General features: G+C 45.3%; 2 protein-coding genes across 3 annotated transcripts; one reads left to right on the top strand and one right to left on the bottom strand.

The window, feature by feature from the left end:
* Positions 1-14,832: 14,832 nt before the first annotated feature.
* Positions 14,833-19,363, top strand: Chrne (cholinergic receptor nicotinic epsilon subunit). Of its 2 annotated transcripts, none has more exons than XM_026380716.2 (12): positions 14,833-14,891; positions 15,110-15,252; positions 15,377-15,421; positions 15,547-15,656; positions 15,793-15,948; positions 16,379-16,479; positions 16,846-17,046; positions 17,122-17,236; positions 18,458-18,572; positions 18,674-18,860; positions 18,947-19,053; positions 19,169-19,363. In XM_026380716.2, the coding sequence occupies exons 1-12, from the start codon at positions 14,846-14,848 to the stop codon at positions 19,322-19,324; spliced, it is 1,482 nt and encodes a 493-aa protein (XP_026236501.1). In that variant the 5' UTR covers positions 14,833-14,845; the 3' UTR covers positions 19,325-19,363. The 2 variants fall into 2 exon arrangements, with proteins under 2 accessions (XP_026236501.1, XP_026236502.1); XM_026380717.2 differs by having other exon boundaries at positions 18,947-19,048; positions 19,169-19,299.
* On the bottom strand, positions 17,245-18,450 carry C7H17orf107 (chromosome 7 C17orf107 homolog). Its single transcript, XM_026380718.2, has 3 exons — positions 18,268-18,450; positions 17,981-18,172; positions 17,245-17,863 (listed from the first exon to the last, which is right to left on the bottom strand). Exons 1-3 carry the CDS (start codon positions 18,409-18,411, stop codon positions 17,570-17,572), a joined length of 630 nt encoding a protein of 209 aa, XP_026236503.1. The 5' UTR covers positions 18,412-18,450; the 3' UTR covers positions 17,245-17,569.
* Positions 19,364-19,383: the final 20 nt, after the last annotated feature.

The raw sequence follows: 19,383 nt of genomic DNA, 5'->3' as shown, positions 1-19,383 counted from the left end.
GGCTGGGGATCAAACCCAGGGCATCACCCATACTGGGTAAGGACTCTACCACTGAGCCATAGCCCGAGCCCCAAAAAGATGCCTCTTGGAGAATGAGCTCCCCTGCTCCCTTGCTCAACAGTGCCCACGTGCTTCTGCAAGAATTGTGCTGATGGTTGTGTGCCTTGTGCAATGCTCCAGTACCTGGCATGGAGCTTAATAAGTATTCCTTGAATCAATGAATAAATGTGAGCAGAGTAGGCAGACAACAGGTGTGGCCGGGTGCCGTCTCACACTCCTGTAATCCCAGTGGCTTGGGAGACTGAGTCAGGAGGATGGTTCAAAGTTAGCCTCAGCAACTTAATGAGACCCTGTCTCTAAGTATTGGGAAAGGTTCTGTCCTTGGTTTAGTAGAAATTCTTAATTGAAATGTATTCAAACTGATCAATGTTTTCTTTTATGGATTATGGTTTTGACAGTTTAAGAAAACCCTATCCAAACTCACAAAAGACTCTACATTCTCATCTGTTAGATTTAAGTTTTACCTTTCATGTTAAAGTCTTTCATGTTAAATTCATCGGGAGTTTACTTTTGTATATAGTGTGAGGTAGGGATGCAGCTTTATTGCCTTTTTCTCCGTAGAGTGAGGCAGATGCTCACTCTACCTGCTAATCTGACATTTCCCCATTGATGGCTTGCTGCCTTATGCTATGTGCACCTTCCGTTTGTGGGTGGGTTATTGCTATGTTCTTTGTTCAGTTTCCTGATTTTGTCCCTTACTAAACATTATTTTGTTGGCTTATTTTTGTTGTTGTTTGTTTGACATGGATTTTTTTGGTATTTTGGGGTATATTTTAATATCTAGAAAGATGGCCAGGTGTGGTGGCATATTCCTGTAATCCCAGTGGTTTGGGAGACTGAGGAAGGAGGCTGGTTCAAAATTAGCCTCAGCAACTTAATGAGACCCTGTCTCTAAATAAAATATAAAAAGGACTAGGGATGTGGCTCAGTGGTTACGCACCCATGGATTCAATCCCCAGGACCAAAAACAAACAAACAAATATATATATCTAAAAAGATGACGCCCCACCCACCACCCACTATCTTTTTCTATTGGTTCTGAGGATTGGACTCAGGGGTGCTCTACCACTGACCTATACCCCCAACCTTTTTATTTTTATTTGAGACAGGGTCTTACTAAATTGCTGAGGCTGCCCTCAAACTTGTTATCCTCCTGTCTCAGCCTCCTGACTCATTGGGGTTATAGGCATGTACCTCCATATCCAGATATATTTTAAAATAAGTTTGTCAAGTCATGAAAATTTTAACTTATGAATTATTTTAGGGAGACAGACATCTTTATATTATTAAATTCACCCATCTAATGAGTATCTCTCCATTTATAGAAACTCAACTAAGTCAAATTAGATAATTTCTCAATAAAGTTTGGGATTTGGCTGATATGTATTTCATTTAGGACTGTCACATCTATGATCATAAGGAAAGAGGGACTGTATTGTAATTTTCTTGTCCTGTCCTAAGCTGAAACAAAACCTTTATAATATTTTCTGGAACAATTTGTATGAAGTATAGATAATCTGCTCCTTGAAAGTTTGGAAGAATTTCTCTGTAAAACTACTGGTTGTGGCTTGCTGCAAAGAAAGATCTTTGATTGCCACTTTAATGCCAGCTATTCTTTATAATTGTTTGTTTTGGCTTCAGTTTATGGATACTTCCTTCTTTTTTGGATATGTAAAGTACCATTTCTTTTGAGTAAATGAATTTAACCAAAAAAAGCCAGTGTTGGTACAAAGCAAAGAGAACTTCCTGTTTCAGATTCTTGCTCCACAAAGCCTTTTGTCATTTTGAGATGATGGGAATAAAGAAATATTAATCAAATATGGGAATCTTCTTTCTCTATATTTAGACCAGAGGGGGGAAGTTAATTTCACTTTGATTACATATTCCTTTTAAAAATTGTTTTTATATATCCTTAAATAGAAAGGATCACATGATCTTAAAAGTAATTAGATTACTCTTGTAAAGACTAGCTACACATTTGACCAAAATGTAACATGCTGTGTAATTCAAATAATACAAAGACTGCTTCCCAACAGTGTGAGACTGTAATCAGTCCTGATAGGTGGGTATGTATCCGCCCTTTATGTTGCTTTTGTTCAAAAATAGAACAGGACCATTAACAATATCTAAGTATCTACTAGTTTCCCATATATTATTGGTGGAAGAAATATTCATGATAAATAGTTCTACTCTAACAAAGAATACTTAAAAGGAAGAATTATTTCATGAAATCATTGCCATATAAAGTAAATTTTATAAGGAAAAATTGGAAGGGCGGCTGGGGATGTGGCTCAAGCGGTAGCGCGCTCGCCTGGCATGCGTGCGGCCCGGGTTCGATCCTCAGCACCACATACCAACAAAGATGTTGTGTCCGCCGAGAACTAAAAAATAAATATTAAAAATATTCTCTCTCTCTCTCTCTCTCTCTCTCTCTCCCTCTCTCTCATCTCTCACTCTCTCTTTAAAAAAAAAAAAAAAGAAAAATTGGAAGGGCAATAAAAAGATGAATCCAATTGTCACTAAAAAACTCATAAAACATTGTATGTGATGAAAGTGTGTCTCTCATGATTGTATTATAAGGAGTAAAAAAGTGAGATGTTAATATGAAAGGAAGATAGGAAGCCAGGTGCAGTGGCACACATCTGTAATCTCAGCAACTGGGGAGACTGAAGCAGAAGGATGATAAGTTTGAGACCAGCCTCAGACCCTGTCTCAAAATAAAAATAATAAAGTCTGGGAATTGGGGATGTAGGCCAGTGGTAGAGCACCCTTGGGTTCAATCCTCAGTACAAAAAAAAAAAAAAAAAAGAAAAGGAAGATAAATAGGAATTGTATTTATTTTGTATTTTATACAATTTGATACAATTTGTTATACTTTACAAAAATAGTTAACCACCAAAGTGTAATCCATAGTGATTAGGGACTGGGGATGCAGTTCAGTGGTAGAGCCACTGGTTTGATCCCTAGCACCAAAACTAATTAACTAACTAAATAATAAAAAGAAAGAAAGAGCCAGGTTCTGTGGCGCACACCTGTGTTCAAAGCCAGCTTCAGCCACGGTGAGGCGCTAAGCAACTCAGTGAGACTCTGTCTCTAAATAAAATACAAAATAGGGCTGGTGATGTGGCTCAGTGGTTCAGTGCCCCAGAATTCATCCCGGTACCCCCTGCCCCTCAACAAAAAAGAACAAATGAGTGAAAGAAAGAAAGAAGGAAAAAGTATTACCCAAAAGGATGTGGTGGCACGCTCCTTGGGAGGCTGAGGCAGGAGTTCAAAGCCAGCTTCAGAAAATTTAGCAAAGTCCTAAGCAATTTAGTGAGACCTTGTCTCCGAATAAAAAATAAAGAAGGCTGGGGATGTGGCTCAGTGGGTTCAATTCCTGGTACCAAAAAAAAAAAAAAAAAAAAAAAAAGGTGTAACCCATAACATCTGACAGCAAATACTCTTTGTAATTATTTAAAATGGCCTTTTGGAAGGTCATTCAAGCAGGGGGCTCTGGGTATAGCTCAGTCGACTCGAATGTGCAAGACTCTGGGTTTCATTCACAGAACTGAAAAACAAAATTGTAATACAAAGGTCTATGTTGAGTAAGCAATTTACATTGTGTACCTAGACAATATTGACTTGCTTTTTTTTGTTGTTGTTTGTTTTTGTGGTGCTGGGGATCCAACCCAGGGCCTCCACACATGCTGGTCAAGTACTCACATTCCCAGACCAGCTTATTTATTTGTTTATTTATCTATCTATCTACCTATTTATTTATAACTAAAAACTTTTTAAAAATTGAGTAATAATTTACATAGAAACACACAGATCTTGATAAATGTATCTACTCCTATGATTACCATTCCTACTAGAAATCCCTATGCCCCTTTCCACTCAATCCTCCCAACCAAACCACCATTGATCAGATGTCTATCATTTAGTTGTTCTAGAACTTCCCATAATCACACTGTATGTCCTCCTTTAGGTCTGGCTGCTTTCTGGATCATAATGTTTTTGAGCTTCACTCTTCTCCTTTTCTTTTTCTTTCTTTCTTTCTTCTTCTTCTTCTTCTTCTTTTTTTTTAATGACACTGAGTCTTACTCTATTCCCAGGCTGGGTTCAAGTGATGCTCTTAAGGTGCACACCAGCCAGTGTGACTGGAGATCCATCCTTGTTTTGTATAGTTAGTGTAAGAATATGCAGTGTTCCTTTTTGTTGTTGTTTGTGGTTCTGGGGATTCAACTAGGCCTTGCACATGCTAAGCAAGTGATCTACCACTGAGCCTACCCCCAGCCACTCAGTGTTTCTTTTCTTTTTTTTTTGAGAGAGAGAGAGAATTTGAATATTTATTTATTTATTTATTTATTTATTTATTTATTTATTTATTTTAAAGAGAGAGAGAGACAGAGAGAGAGAGAATTTTTTTAACATTTATTTATTTATTTAAAGAGAGAGTGAGGGGGGGGAGAGAGAGAGAATTTTATTATTTATTTATTTTTTTAGTTATCGGCGGACACAACATCTTTTTTTTTTTTTTTGTAGGTGGTGCTGAGGATCAAACCCCGGCCGCACGCATGCCAGGCAAGCGCGCTACCGCTTGAGCCACATCCCCAGTCCCGAATATTTATTTTTTAGTTTTTGGTGGACACAACATCTTTGTTTGTATGTGGTGCTGAGGATTGAACCCGGGCCACACGCATGCCAGGCGAGCGCGCTACCGCTTGAACCACATCCCCAGCCCTCAGTGTTTTTCTTTTAATTGCTGAACAGTATCCCACTGTTAGATCTGCGGTGGTCTGTTTATCTGTTATCCCATGAATGGTATTTAGGTTATTTCTAGTTTTTTGCTATTAGCAACAAAGTTCCTATGAATATTTTGGGCCAATCTTTTGCAGACATATGTTTTCCTTTCCTTTCTCTTGGATACCCAGGAATGGAATTCCTAGGTCATGGGAGAAATGCATACTTAACATTATAAGAAACGGTCAGTTTTCTGAAATGATTGTCCATTTTATGTTTCCACATTTGTTTGTTTGTTTCTTTTGGTATGGGGCAATAAACCCAGGGGTGCTTAACTGAGCCATGTCCCTAGTCCTTTTTGTTTCTTTTTCTTTTCTTTTTCTTTTTTTTTTTTAAAGAGAGAGTGAGGAGGGGAGAGAGAGAGAGAGAGAGAGAGAGAGAGAGAGAGAGAGAGAGAGAGAGAGAGAGAAGAGAGAATTTTTTTTAATATTTTTTTTTTAGTTTTCGGCGGACACAACATCTTTGTATGTGGTGCTGAGGATCGAACCTGGGCCGCACGCATGCCAGGCGAGCGCACTACCACTTGAGCCACATCCCCAGCCTCCCTTTTTATTTCTTGAGATAGGGCTTCGCTAAATTGTGAGGCTGGCTTTGAATACCTGATCCTCCTGCCTCAGCTCCAGAGTTGCTGGGATTACAATTGTGGAATGTAAGCACCTGGCTTACATTTCCATTTAGATTAAAAAAAAAAAAAAGACTCACACTTACTTTTGATATTAATAGTATAAATACTAAGAATTGGTAGTAAGAGTATTAAAAGCTAGTAAAAGCTGGATGTGGTGGTATACACCTCTAATTCCAGATATTTAGGAGATTGAGGCAGGAGGACCTCATGCTCAAGAACAACCTTAGCAACAAAGTGAGATCCTGTCTCAAAATAAAAAGGGCTGGTGATGTAGCTTGGTGGCAGAGCACTCCTGGATTCAATCTTCAGCATCACATACACACGTACATCAATAAGAGGAGCATGAACCCCTGGATTTAAACCATATCATTTTATAATTGCATCTTGCATCTGTTTTGTTAAGGGATTCCCACCTCATCAAACAGTTGGGAATTGAGAGTGCTTAGAAATTTCTCTCTGAATCCTTATGTCCTGGAGTTTTAGGATCAGAGGACTGCATCTACAGCTCCACTGCCTTGTCCACTACCATCTCCTTGCTTTCTGAAGCCAAGCTCACGACATCGTGGAACTTCCCAGAAGCTACTGTCCATTCTTTGTGGACATGGAGACTCCCCTTTATGCTTCATTCTTTTTGTCTTCTTCCTCTGATTCAAAGTGAGAAGTTGATTCAAAATCTCCTTTAATAAAATGAACAGTACGGAACTCTTTTCCTGTTCTGGTAAGTTCCAAAGACTTTTGTCTTCTTTCTTCTATACCCCAAGTGGGTAAAGAGATTGCAGTCTGAGGAGATTGGGTGCTTCACCCTGGACCTGGGGACCCACCTATGAATAGATCAGATCCCCAAGGAAATTGCTAAACAGCCCTCCTTTCCTCCTTCCCTCTCATTGTTCCTCTCCCATTTGCTCCTGCTCACTCTCTCTCTTAATATTTTTGAGGATGGAACCCAGGGCCTCAGACACGCTAGGTGAGTGCTCTACTGCTGAGCCACAACCCGAGCCCCTCCCTCCCTCTCTCCCTCCCATTCACACACAATTTTTTTTTGCCCCTCTGTTTCTCTTTTCTTTCTTTTTTTTTCTATCTTCTCCTCTTCTCCTTTCCGCATCCTCCTCCTTTTTTATGTCAGAATGCATTACAATTCATATTACACACATACAGCACATTTTTTTCATATCTCTGGTTGTATATAAAGTATATTCACACCAATTCGTGTCTTCATACATGGACTTTGGATAATGATGTTCATCATATTCCACCATCATTTCTAACCCCATGCCCCCTCCCACCCCTCTGTCCCATCTAGAGTTTGTCTATTCCTCCCATGCTCCCCCTCCTTACCCCACTATGAATCAGATTCCTTATATCAGAGAAAACATTCATCATTTGTCTTTTTGGGATTGGCCAACTTCACTTAAAATTATCTTCTCCAAGGGCATCCATTTACCTGCAAATGCCATGATTTTATTCTCTTTTATTGCTAAGTAATATAAATAACCCAATAAATAAATGGGCCAAAGACCTGAACAGATACTTCTCAGATGATGATATACAATCAATCAACAAATATATGAAAAATATTCATCATCTCTAGCAATTAGAGAAAAGCAAATCAAAACTACTCTAAGATTTCATCTCACTCCAGTCAGAATGGTAGCGAATTTGAAGACAAATGACAATAAGTGTTGGTGAGGATGTGGGGAAAAGGCACACTCATACACTGCTGGTGGGACTGCAAATTGGTGCAGCCAATATGGAAAGCAGTAAGGAGATTCCTTGGAAAACTGGGAATGGAACCACCAGTATGAGGGTGGTTGACCTAGCTATCCCACTCCTTGGTCTATACCCAAAGGACTTAAAAACAGCATACTATGGGGATATAGCCACATCAGTGTTTATAGCAGCACAATTCACAATAGTTAGACTGTGGAACCAGCCTCCTTTTTTTTTTTTTTTTTGGTACTGCAAATTGAACCCAGGGGTACTTCATCACTGAGCCACTGAGCTACATCCCTAGCCCTTTTGGAGACAAGGTCTTGCTAAGTTGCCCAGACTGGCCTCAAACTAGCCACCTCCTGCCTCAGTCTCTCCAGTCACTGGGTGTGTGCCAATGTGCCCAGCGGCCCCTCTGGTTTTGAAGTTATTTATTATGATTTTATATAATTTCTGCTGGCTCTTTCCCTTGGCCTTCACCTCTTCTCTTCTGGCCTGTCCCCTCCAATACCAGGATCCCCCACTGCCTCTTTTCCCAGGGATTCCTCACAGTTTTATAGACTGCATTGACCCTGCTCCATCTTCAGATTTGGGTTTTGAGGCGGAACCAGCAGCCCAGGTTATTTTATCATCCTCTCAGCTTTTCGTGGTTATGGACATGAGACTTTATGCATAAAGGAGGCCAGCTTTCAGCCTCAGCCCTTTTCTTCCAGTTTGTGTTTGCTTGCCTTGTGTTTATATTTTTGGGACCTACAGAAGTTTTCTATATTTTTTTCTTTTTCTTTATGGTCTCTGATTTGGAGCTTTGGGAAAGGACAGAAAGACCATTTTTCTTCTGAGATAAGGATAAATAATACATTTATCCTTGTTTCAGTCTTGAACTTTCTTCATTTTATCTTCAAATATTTGATCCACCTGGTGGAGGTAGAGTGAAATGAGGATCTGGTTGTTAATTTGATGATTTGGTTTTCCAATCACCAATTATTTTTCCCTCATACTGGGGATTGAACCCAGGGCCATCTGCAAGTTAGGCAAGTGCTTTACCACTGAGCTACGCCCCTCTTTTTACTTTTTATTTTGAGAGAGGGTCTCTCTAAGTTGCTGAGGCCGGCTTTGAATTTGTGATCCTCCTGCCTCAGCCTCCGAGCTGCTAGGATTACAGGTGTGTGCCACTGCACCCAGTCAATAGCATTTTCTGATTAAGCTTTATTTGCTACATTAATGTAATGTTCTATCTTCATAGAATAGCAGTTTCTCACATAAGAGCAAATAACATTTCATTCCATGGACATGAATAGGCACACTTCAGGAAAAGAATGCATGTATTGGAAATGGCTAGCACATCGGTTTAAAAAAAAAAAATAAATCTAGCCGGCACGGTGGCTTATGCCTGGAATCCCAGAGGCTCTGGAGATTGAGGCAGGAGGATTTTGAGTTCAAAGCCAGCCTCAGTAATTTAGCGAGGCACTTAGCAACTCAGTGAGACCCTGTCTCTAAATAAAATATATAAAAGGGCTGGGGATGTGGCTCAGTGGTTGAGCACCCCTAAGTTCAATCCTCAGTACTCCCCACCAAAAAAAAAAAAAAAAAAAAAAAACCCAATACAACAAGAACAAAAAACTCACCCTCACTACAGACATGCCATTCATATCAATGCAATTATAGTTTTCACCTATTATTTGGAAAAAATTAAACCTTTTGATAATATTCTATCCTGGGGAGACAGGCAATCTTATATTTTATTGGTATGAATGTAAGTGGGTGTGTGCTTTTTGAACAATTTGGCAAAAGTCATCAACAGTTTTTTAAAATAATGTGTGAACTCTGCCCCAGCAATTTCACTGCTAGGACTTTGCCTCATGGATATATGTGCAAATGTATGTCAAAGATAAATGAACAGATATGTTCACTGTTGCATGGTATGTAATTGCAAAACCCAATATTGTTAGCATCTTAAATGTCTCTCCATTGGGAAGTGGATAGATGATCAGTAGGACATCCATGCTAATATACTGGCTGTATGTTAGTTAAAAAGAATGAGGAAGTTGTGTGCAGTGGTGCACACCTGTAATTCCAGGGACTCAGGAGGCTGGGGGAGGAGGATCCCGAGTTCAAGACTAGTCTCACCACATGAGTGAGGCCCTAAGCAACTTAGTGAGCCCCTGTCTCAAAATAAAAAAAATAAAGGGCTGGGGTGCGGCTCAATGGTAAAGCGCCTCTGGGTTCAATCCCCAGTGCCAAAAAAAAAAAAAAAACAATGAGGGAGACTTATGATGTGGGGCAATGTCTATAATATGTTAAGTGGGAAAAAGTTGGACATAGTAAACACAGTCTAGTGCTTGTTTTGTGTATATGTATATCTATACAGCTACACCCCCCCCCCACACACACACATGCTGAATTTTGGTCTAGGATTTACAAAAGCTATTAATCTTTGGGGAGAGGAATGAGATATAAAGAAGAAAGAGGAAAATTTTAAATTTTCATTATGCTTTTTCTGTACTCTTCAATTTCTCAGTGATGTATTTTTAATGCCAGTAGGATTTTTCTGGGTATTGTGTTATGGAGCCTGATGATTTTTGTTTTATTTTATGTTTTTGCAGTTATGGGGATTAAATCCAGAGGTGCTCTACCACACTGATCTACCTACCTACCGAGCCATTTCTTTCTCTCTCTTTTTTTTAAAGACAGGTTTTTTTTTTTTTTTTTTTTTTAATTGCTGAGACTGGCTACAATCTTGCAATACTCCTGCCTCAATCTCCCAAATAGCTCAGATATCCCCATGCCTGGCTATTTTCAATTTTTAACTTTTTAAATTTAGTTACTTATTTTGGGGTTCTGAGAATTGAACCCAGGGTTTCTCTGCTTCTGAGCCACATCCCCAGACCTTTTTATTTTTTTTAGACAGGATCTTGCTAAATTGCCCAGGCTGGCCTTGAATTTGAGAGTCTCCTGCTTTAGTCTCCCAAGTTGTTGGGATTATAAGTGTGTGTCCCTATGCCTGGCTGGCTTATTTTAATAAAAAAAAAAAATTTTTTTTTTGTAGCACTGCTGATTGAACATAGGGCCCTGGGTATGTTACATGGGCATTGTATCACTGAGCTACATCCCCAACCTTAAAAACCCAATATTTTTAAGCTAAGAAAAGGGGGATTTATTGGAAAGATGTTGAGATACCTTATTCAAACAAAGGAAGTGTTGGGCAACTGGTCTGGAGGAGATGAACACATGGGGCCTGAGGAATTTCCGGGCCCAAAGACTGGAATGCCAAAGGCTCTTTCTTGTCTCTACTTGATTTTGTGTATCTGCTGCATTCTCTCTCACTTAAGTAAAAGACAAGGAGCGAATGTGGCTGCCTGATGCATCTAAATTCCATGCCTTGTGGCAACAGAGATTGCCTTCAAGAGTTCCTGTTTGACAGAATTCCCAGGAAAGAACTTTCTTTGGCCAGGCTGGGTTCAGGTATCCTCCCCACGACCAATCAACTCTAGCCAAGGAATGGGGTCTCTAAGTAGCTGGCACATCCTATGGGGGACACATGATTGGGAACAATTTTCAGTAGAAGGTACAATGTTGCAGAAAAAGTACTTCTTGCCGGACATGATGGGACTCGCCGGTAATCCCAATGAGGCAGGAGGATCACAAGTTCAAAGTCAGTCTCAGCAAGGGTGAGACGCTAAGCAATTCAGTGAGACCCTGTCTCCAAATAAAATACAAAATAGGGCTGGGGATGTGGTTCAGTGATTGAGCACCCCAAATTGGATTCCCAGTACCCATTCCCCACCCCTGCAAAAGAAAAATCACTCCGTTGTTTATTCTCATATTAATTTGTTCAGTAGATAATTATCAGGCATCTATAATGTGCCAGGCTCTGCCCTAAAGTGCCTGCAACCCAGCCAACCAGGATGGTCTCAGCCATGTGTTTGGGTTCTCGTGAGGGAAGCAATCCAGCAATTAGTGTCTGCTGGACGCTCCCTGTCCTGGCTCAGCCAAACCTGCTTCTCCGTTCATTGGAGAAAGAGCGAGTGGCTCTTTGTGTTGGATGCAGAAGGGGCCCTCGTTAGATGGGCTTGAGGATATTTCCACAGTGCGGCCCCTGAAGGCTGAGAAACGGCAGCCTGGCAGCCACACCGCAGAGGGCAGCTGCAGCTGTTCTGAGTTGTTATCCAACGCCACTGGCGAAAGGAGTGGTTTCCTGTTGAGTGGAGATCTCCGGGCCCTAGCTTGTAAGTCAAGATGTTCCCAGGAACAAATTGATCAGGCAGCCTACTAAGGTTCTTTGGAATTTTCATTATGGATCTATAAAACACAGGCCTGTGTCTGACTCCCCTAAAGGGGCAGGAAGGCTCAGACCCTTATCCTGGGTAAACCTAAGAATTCTTGCTCTGCTCCCAGCACCAGCAGGAATGGACTGCTGTGGTGGGGGTGGGATGGGGGGGCAGGAGGGGTAAGAGCGCCCCTGCAGGGAAGGATTTCTGATGCACTGACTCTATAAGAGAAGCAAGGCAACAAACAGATGCCCATGGGATTCACTGATCTGGATAAGACCTTCACTTACAAGTGATAACCCCAGCTATAGGTGCTGTTCTGTTAACTGTGACATCTGCCTGGGGCCAGCGGCATACAATCCTAATCAAGGGATGAAGGTTTCTATTCTCTGGCCACCCCTGAACAACTCTCCTATATGCAGATTGGTGGCCCAAGGATAGTTTTGCTCACTGTTCTATTTGTGTGTGTGTGTGTGTGTGTGTGTGTGTGTGTGTGTGAGAGATGAATTGTTTTCACAGGATATATCGGTGATGGTAAATGGAGGATTTCACCCACTGTTTGGAGAATGGATAGAAGTCACACTTGGACTAGGTGGTACCTAAACCAGAGGACACTGGACTCTGGGTTGAGACTTTTTGAAGAGCCCTTCCATAATCACTTTTGGAAGCAAGAATTCAAGCGTCAACCCTGCTAGGAAAGATAGAGTGACTTTTTGGGTGTGGCAGTGAGAGGGGGATCGTGACAGGGTGTTAAGGGAAGAAGGTGGGAAGCCAGCTGGGCTGATGAGTGGTGGGAGGCATCAGATGTGCAGCCAGTCCTAGGGCCTGCCACGCCCACTTCCTTGGCCAATGGGACAAGTGGAAGTCAACCCCACAACCCTTCCTTGTCAGCACCCGCAATCTTCATGGTAGCAGGCAGGTAGTGATGGAACAAAGACTGAGTTGGTGGGTGACATGTGCAGAGAGAAGACAAAGGGGTGATGTCGGGCCAAGACCACAGTGAATGATGCAGACATTATGCAGGAGAAAGGTGAGACACGTAGAACAGGCAAGCTAGTTCACAGAGAGAAGAACACACAGCACAAACAGAGCGGCAGAGGAGAGGTGGGGGTAACTACCAGGTCCTCCAAATGGTCCTGGCCTCAGACACTGGTGAAGTGTTGTCCCAGCTCATATGTAAGTCCACAGGAAACAGGAAACCTCGCTGTTCTTAAGGCAGACCTGAGTGGATGTGATTCACTGTAGGATACCTTCCATGGCTCCTGGTTTTTACTCTTTTCACAGTTCTGGTATTAACAGTCTTTATTTGCATGTCTCCCAATAGTCAATAAGTCTTTGAGGCATGTCTTATTCATCTCTGTAATCATAGCATCTGGGCTTTGTGGGGAACCATGTAAGTGACCAGCAATGTTGGAATAAATATTTGCATTTATTACAACCTAACGCAGAGGCTATGGAATGTGTAGCAGCATAGAACTGAGAAAGAAGATGTGTACCAGCCATGTAGGGTACAAGAGGTGAGCTGGGACCAAGAGATCTTCTAGGGGTCTGAAGTGGAAAACAAGGAATGACAGGCAGTTTAAGGTGGGAGCAGAGGCTTTAAGGATGTGTGGGAAATGGGCAAGAAGCCACACAAATGTGCTGGTCTTTGGGTCCTCACTTGTAACATGGAGGTGATAATGAAGGACCTCATAGACAACGGGAAGAGACCAAGAATGAGGTACATGAAAGTACTTTGTGAAGACCAAAATGAACACAGGTGTACATGATCCATACAGTTGATTAATACATCTCATGCATTATTGCCAACGTACTTGTGTGAACTTGGACCTCCACCTTAAAGTTCTTCATGCATGCAGAACAATGGTAATTTCTTTGCTGGACTGGTGTGAAGAAGTAGTATCATAAAAAGTGCCTATCCCAGGCCTGGAGATGTAGCTCAGTGGTAGAATGCTTGGAAGAAGTAGTATCATAAAAAGCGCCTATCCCAGGCCTGGAGATGTAGCTCAGTGGTAGAATGCTGACCCTGGGTTCTGTCCCCAGCACTTAAAAAAAAGTACTTCTTGGCTAGGAATCTACATTTTATTTTTTTGGCACTGAGGATTGAACTCAGAGTCGATTTACTACTGAGCCACATCACCGGTCCTTTTTATTTGTTGAGGCTGAGATCCTCCTGCCTCAGCCTCCCAAGTCAATGGTGTACCACCTTTACGGTCAAGGAATCTGCATTTTAAATAAGCACTCCAGTGAATGATGAGAGTGGTTTTAAGAAACAATGAACCTGGAGTGGTCCCATACTTGTAATCCAGCAACTCTGAAGGCTGAAGCAGGAGGAAGGCAAATTCCAGGCCAGCCTAGGCAATTTAGTGAGATTCTTTTCATTTCACAAAAATAAAAAAGGACTGGGATGTAGCTCAGTGGCACAGCATTCTGGGTTCAATCCCAGTTCAAAAGAAAAAAAAAAAAAGCAAATGTGGTGATACTGGCTGTAATCCTAGCCAATTTGGATGGCTGAGGCAGGAGAATACCAAGTTCAAAGCCAGCTTCAGCAATTTAACAAGACTCTGTCTCCAAATTAAAAATAAAAAAAGTTGGGGATGTGGCATAGTGGTTAAGAGACCCTGGGTTGAATCCCCAGGACCCCACCCCCCCCCCTCAAAGAAGAAAGAACAATGAAAAGGTTAAGGTGTTTTTTTTTTCCAGGAAGCCAGGTGATCCACACCATATTATCATCTGTGGCCACAAGGTGGCAGCAGGGAGCACTAAGGAGAACTGGAACTTCTCCTAGGGTCCCTCAACACAGAGGGGACCAGGGGTGGGCAGATCTGGGGATCAGGCTGTCAAAGGACCTTATATTGCAGAATGATGGAATCTGTTACTGCTGACTAATTCCCACCCATCTCATGTGGCCTTTATGATGCTTTTTGTCAAACATTGCTGGCAGGAACTGTTAGTGTGAGCTTGACAGGGCTGTGGGTGGTGATAGTGTGTGCTTCATATGGGTTAGTATGGGAGGCAAGGGGTGTGCACATCCCCAGAGGGGTTCATCAGGTAGAGTTACCTGCACAGGGCCAAGGACACATGTTGAAGAAGGGTCTCCATACCCTGCTGTGGGCTGGTGATTCCAGGTGCTGTTCAAAACCTTCTTGTTTTGTGAGAGATTAGGTCTGCAGCTGGGGAGCTGGCTGAAGACCAGGTAAAGGATGCCAGAATGAGGTGGGGCAGTTGCCAATAGATGTAGCCAAAATGTCCCCAGCTGCAGCAGGGGTGGGTAGAGGATTAGGTGACAGTCCCCTAACCGGTCCCGGAACTAACACCCTCCTCCCTCTCGCACATGCACCCTAGCCTGTCCCCCATCAACCCTGCCAAAGCTCAGAATAACTCAGAACCAGACAGCAGGATGGCATGGGCTCTGCTTGGTGCCCTACTCCTCTTGGGGCTCGTTGGTAAGGACAGGGGTCAGGGAGGCAAGTGGATACACAGAAATACTGACATGAAGGGACTAATAGAGAGCTTTGGTCCCCAGGTGGGATATGGTTGGCTTAGGAGAAAGCTATAGAAAGATACAGAGCCTCAGGGACCTGTGCAGACCCACAGGGGCAGAGAGGAGAAGCCCTCCTGCCTCTTTGTGTCCAGTGACCCTTCTTTCTTGATTTTATCCCAGTCAGAGGTGAGGGGAAGAATGAGGAACTGAATCTTTATCACCATCTCTTCGACAACTATGACCCAGAATGCCGGCCAGTGAAGGAGCCTGAGGACACTGTTACCATCAGCCTCAAGGTCACCCTGACCAATCTCATATCATTGGTAAGATGTCCCACTCCCATCCTGACCTTAAAATCCCATTTCTGGCCCCAACTACTGAACTCTGTCCTAAGGCTCATTTCTGGCCTTGAAATCCTGTTTCAATCACCCAAACTCCTATCTGCAGAACGAGAAGGAGGAGACCCTTACTACCAGCGTCTGGATTGGAATTGTGAGTCAAATCTGGGGAGCAGTGTGAGGTTTTACCCAGGAGACCCTTTTCTCCTAAACTTCTTGGAGGCAGCACCAGGTGGGAAATGTGGGGTACATGTCCTTCCATCTCCCAACTTTTCATAGGATTGGCATGATTACCGATTCAACTACAGCAAGGATGACTTTGGGGGCATAGAAACCCTGCGGGTCCCTTCAGAACTCGTGTGGCTACCAGAGATTGTGCTGGAAAACAAGTAAGGACCAGTCAGGCCACCAGGCTGGAGGGGAGCCGGCCTCAGAGGCTGGGCAGGACTTGGGTGAGGTGGGTGGCTGGGTGCTTGGACAGGTGTACCCACTTGTGTAAAAAGCACGGTTTCTCTGAGCCCACAGTATTGACGGCCAGTTCGGGGTGGCCTACGATGCCAACGTGCTCATCTATGAGGGTGGCTACGTGAGCTGGTTGCCTCCAGCCATCTACCGCAGCACCTGTGCCGTGGAGGTCACCTACTTCCCCTTCGACTGGCAGAACTGCTCACTCATTTTCCGGTGGGAAGAGTTACTCAGAGGCCTGAATGATTGTGGGAAGGGCCTGGAGCAGGGGGCAGAGCAGGATGGGGAGGTGGGATTCCTGAGACCAGGCTTTGTCTAGAGGCAGAGCCAGGCCTTGGAATGGGGTGGGCTGCTGGAGTTGGGTTCTAAGTAGGGTTGGGGCCGGTGGGCAGCTGTAGTCTTAGCTACTCTGGAGGCTGAGGCAGGAGGATTGCTTGATTCCAGGAGCTGGAGGGCCAGCCTGGACAACATAGCAAGATTCTGTTTCAACAAAACAAAAGCAAAAAGGAAGCAGGGGTGTGCAGGTGGGGTCTGGGTAAGGTGGTGAAGCCTTATTTCTAGGCCATATCCAAGCTTCCAGGGAGGGGCCCACAGCAGGGACCCAGGTCTGAGTTTCTGGGTGGGGTCCCTGGTTCTGATTCCACAGCTCTCAGACATACAATGCCAAAGAGGTGGAGTTCGTCTTTGCAGTGGACGAAGATGGCCAGGCCGTTAACAAGATAGATATCGACACCGTGGCCTTTACCGGTGACGTTCCCTCTTGCTCTGAAAAACCTAATTCTAGATGGGGTCTAAAGAGGGGATTCTTTAGAGTGGGATTGCCCCAAACCAGGCATCCTGAGAACATATTTAGACAACTCGGCCTTAGCTTGACCCCTTTCTGAATTCCTGATTGTCACTTTAGTTTTGGCTCCTTGCTTGTGATCTTTTCATACCCTGGCTAGGACTGCCCTTTTCTGCCCAATGTTCATGGCCCAAGAAATGCACCCTGGTCAGACAGCTGCATCTTTCTTGGCCAGAAGTTACAGGTTTCCATGGTCAGGTGTGCAGCTGGAGAGCAGGGCAGGATGCCCCACTTGCCAGAGTTGACTGACTGCACCTCCCATCCTGCAGAGAATGGCGAGTGGGCCATTGACTTCTGCCCGGGGATGATCCGCCACTATGACAGCGGCTCCGCTGACGGCCAGAGAGAAACTGACGTCATTTACTCGCTCATCATCCGCCGGAAGCCGCTTTTCTATGTCATTAACATCATCGTGCCTTGCGTGCTCATCTCCGGCCTAGTGCTGCTCGCCTACTTTCTACCAGCGCAGGGTAAGGAGTAGCCTCAAACCTAAACCTGGGCTCGCTCCTGGGGTCAGGCCCGCTCTCACTGGGTGTTCGCTCCAGCCGGTGGCCAGAAATGCACCGTGTCTATCAACGTCCTGCTCGCCCAGACTGTCTTCTTGTTCCTAATTGCCCAGAAAATCCCAGAGACATCTCTGAGTGTGCCACTGCTGGGCAGGTAAGGGCAGAGTGAATTCTGGAGTTGGGGGCAGGGTCAATGTAGAAGTCGGAGTCAGAAAAGTTGGACATGGAAGCTTGAGGGTGGGACCGAGGGCGGCCTGGGTAGGGACTAGGCCAAGACCAAAGGACTCTAGAAATTTTGGCAGTCTCCTTCCCTCCTGGCTTTATTTGGATGCAGTGTGGGGCCGGGTCTGTGATGGATTTCCTGGTTCCCTGGTGTCCTCACTGCTTCTGGGCACCACCTTCATGTCTCCTGAGTATTTCTGGTGGAGGATAGTTGTCTTCAGTGCCTCCTCAGCCCCACCACCTCTGATCCTCAACACAGCCCCTCTCATCCCGAACTCACCGGTTCCCCGGGGATCCTAAGGCCCAGCTGGCGTCGCCATTGTTGCAGGAATGAGGTGGACCCTTGCAGACCTCGTCCACACAGGCACAGCCATGCCCCCTGGACCAGGAGCCTGGCGCTGGCACCTGCTGCAGCCCCGGCTTGCTGAGCTCCCTGGCCGGCAGCCAGGGCTACCCGCGCCAGCGCTCTGCCTGGATCCCCGGAGTTCAGGGCTAGGCCAGTGCTGCTGTCGCTGCTATCCAGTCTCCGCATCTCCTGCTGCACCCACAGGGCTGAGATCTGCATTGGGAGTATAGGGGCTAGAGAGGGGACGAGGTCTCTGCCTCACTGCCCTAATTCCCTTACACAGTCCCTTTTCTCCGCACTCCTCCTCACACCCTATCCCTAGTGCAGCACCTCTAACAAGGTGGCGCCAAAATTCATGATGCTGGATGCGGCTTCTCTTAGCACCAACACTAAGGTGGGCTTCCGGGCAGGCGGTTCCCGCGGCTCCAGAGACTTCAGTTCTCTGAACTTCTGCTCCAGATACTCGTGGGCTGCAGCCACAGCGAGCTCCAGTGAAGACAAAAGAGGGGGCTGGAGGGCCACCTGGAGAACGAGCAGGGATAGTGGCATCATCAGGTGTGGGGTGCCTTTGAGCCTCCCTAGGCTGCCCTTAGGGTGGACTGTTCGCATAGCCTCACCTCGGTGGAGCTGTGGAAGTGGTAGACCCACAGCAGAGTGTCTAGGGATCCAGAAGTCCCCTTCATGGCCGCCACAGGTGGTGGGAGAGGCAGTAGGGCCTCACCGAGGGGGAGCAGGTAGGGTTTGAGGTGTGTTTGTGACATCAGAGAAGCCAGTATGCTGTAACGTCATGAATTCGGGGATCCTCAGGTATCTTATTTTCGTCATGGTGGTTGCCACGCTCATTGTCACGAATTGCGTCATTGTGCTTAATGTGTCTTTGCGGACGCCCACCACTCATGCCAAGTCCCAGAGGCTTCGCCACGTAAGCCGCGAAGGAGGCGGTGGGGTGGGGAGCGGGGTAGGGGGGTCGCCCTTGAGTGGCAGGTGGGGCTTGGAATTAATTGATTCCCTGCCCTGCCCCAGGTTTTGTTGGAATTGCTGCCGCGCCTCTTGGGATCTCGCCAGTCTCCTGAGGATCCCCGGGCCGCCTCAACCCCGAGGCGCGCGTCGTCGGTGGGCATATTGCTCCGCGCAGAGGAGCTGATCCTGAAAAAGCCGCGGAGTGAGCTCGTGTTTGAAGGGCAGAGGCACCGGCACGGGGCCTGGACGGGTGAGCACAGCGGGCCCCAGCGGGCCAATGGGGGCATCCGAAGTGGAGGAAACCTAGTGACCCAGCCCGGTTTTCGCCCCTGCCAGCTGCCCTCTGCCAGAGTCTGGGTGCTGCAGCCCCGGAGATCCGCTGCTGTGTGAATGCTGTGAACTTTGTGGCTGAAAGTACTAGAGACCAGGAGGCCACTGGTGAGGTGGGTTAGGAGCCAGAGGCAGGATGGGGTACTACAGAGGCCTCCCACTGTCTCCTGTGCCCCTAGCTCTTGCAGATATTCCTTTAGGGACTCAGCTTTACTGTCTCTTCCGCAGGAGGTGTCCGACTGGGTGCGCATGGGGAAGGCCCTTGACAACATCTGTTTCTGGGCTGCACTGGTGCTCTTCAGTGTCGGTTCCAGCCTCATTTTCCTTGGTGGCTACTTCAACCAAGTGCCTCGTCTCCCCTACCCACCCTGTATCCAAGCTTGAGCTTGTACCTGCTCGCACTACAACTGCCCATCCACCTCTAGCAGGAAATAGATTTTGAA

The sequence above is a fragment of the Urocitellus parryii genome, chromosome 7 (genome assembly GCF_045843805.1).
Source record: "Urocitellus parryii isolate mUroPar1 chromosome 7, mUroPar1.hap1, whole genome shotgun sequence".
NCBI lineage: Eukaryota > Metazoa > Chordata > Mammalia > Rodentia > Sciuridae > Urocitellus > Urocitellus parryii.
This window is presented reverse-complemented; position numbering and strand designations above follow the sequence as displayed.

Excerpts from the sequence above, each read along its gene's own strand:
- Chrne (XM_026380716.2), top strand. The coding sequence starts at position 14,846 with ATGGCATGGGCTCTGCTTGGTGCCCTACTCCTCTTGGGGCTCGTTG. Across the intron at positions 15,422-15,546 it reads CCAGCGTCTGGATTGGAATT|GATTGGCATGATTACCGATT; the intron begins GTGAGTCAAATC and ends AACTTTTCATAG. Across the intron at positions 15,949-16,378 it reads AACTGCTCACTCATTTTCCG|CTCTCAGACATACAATGCCA; the intron begins GTGGGAAGAGTT and ends CTGATTCCACAG.
- C7H17orf107 (XM_026380718.2), bottom strand. The coding sequence starts at position 18,411 with ATGTCACAAACACACCTCAAACCCTACCTGCTCCCCCTCGGTGAGGCC. Across the intron at positions 18,173-18,267 it reads ACTTCCACAGCTCCACCGAG|GTGGCCCTCCAGCCCCCTCT; the intron begins GTGAGGCTATGC and ends CTCGTTCTCCAG. Across the intron at positions 17,864-17,980 it reads TTGGCGCCACCTTGTTAGAG|ATCTCAGCCCTGTGGGTGCA; the intron begins GTGCTGCACTAG and ends CTCCCAATGCAG.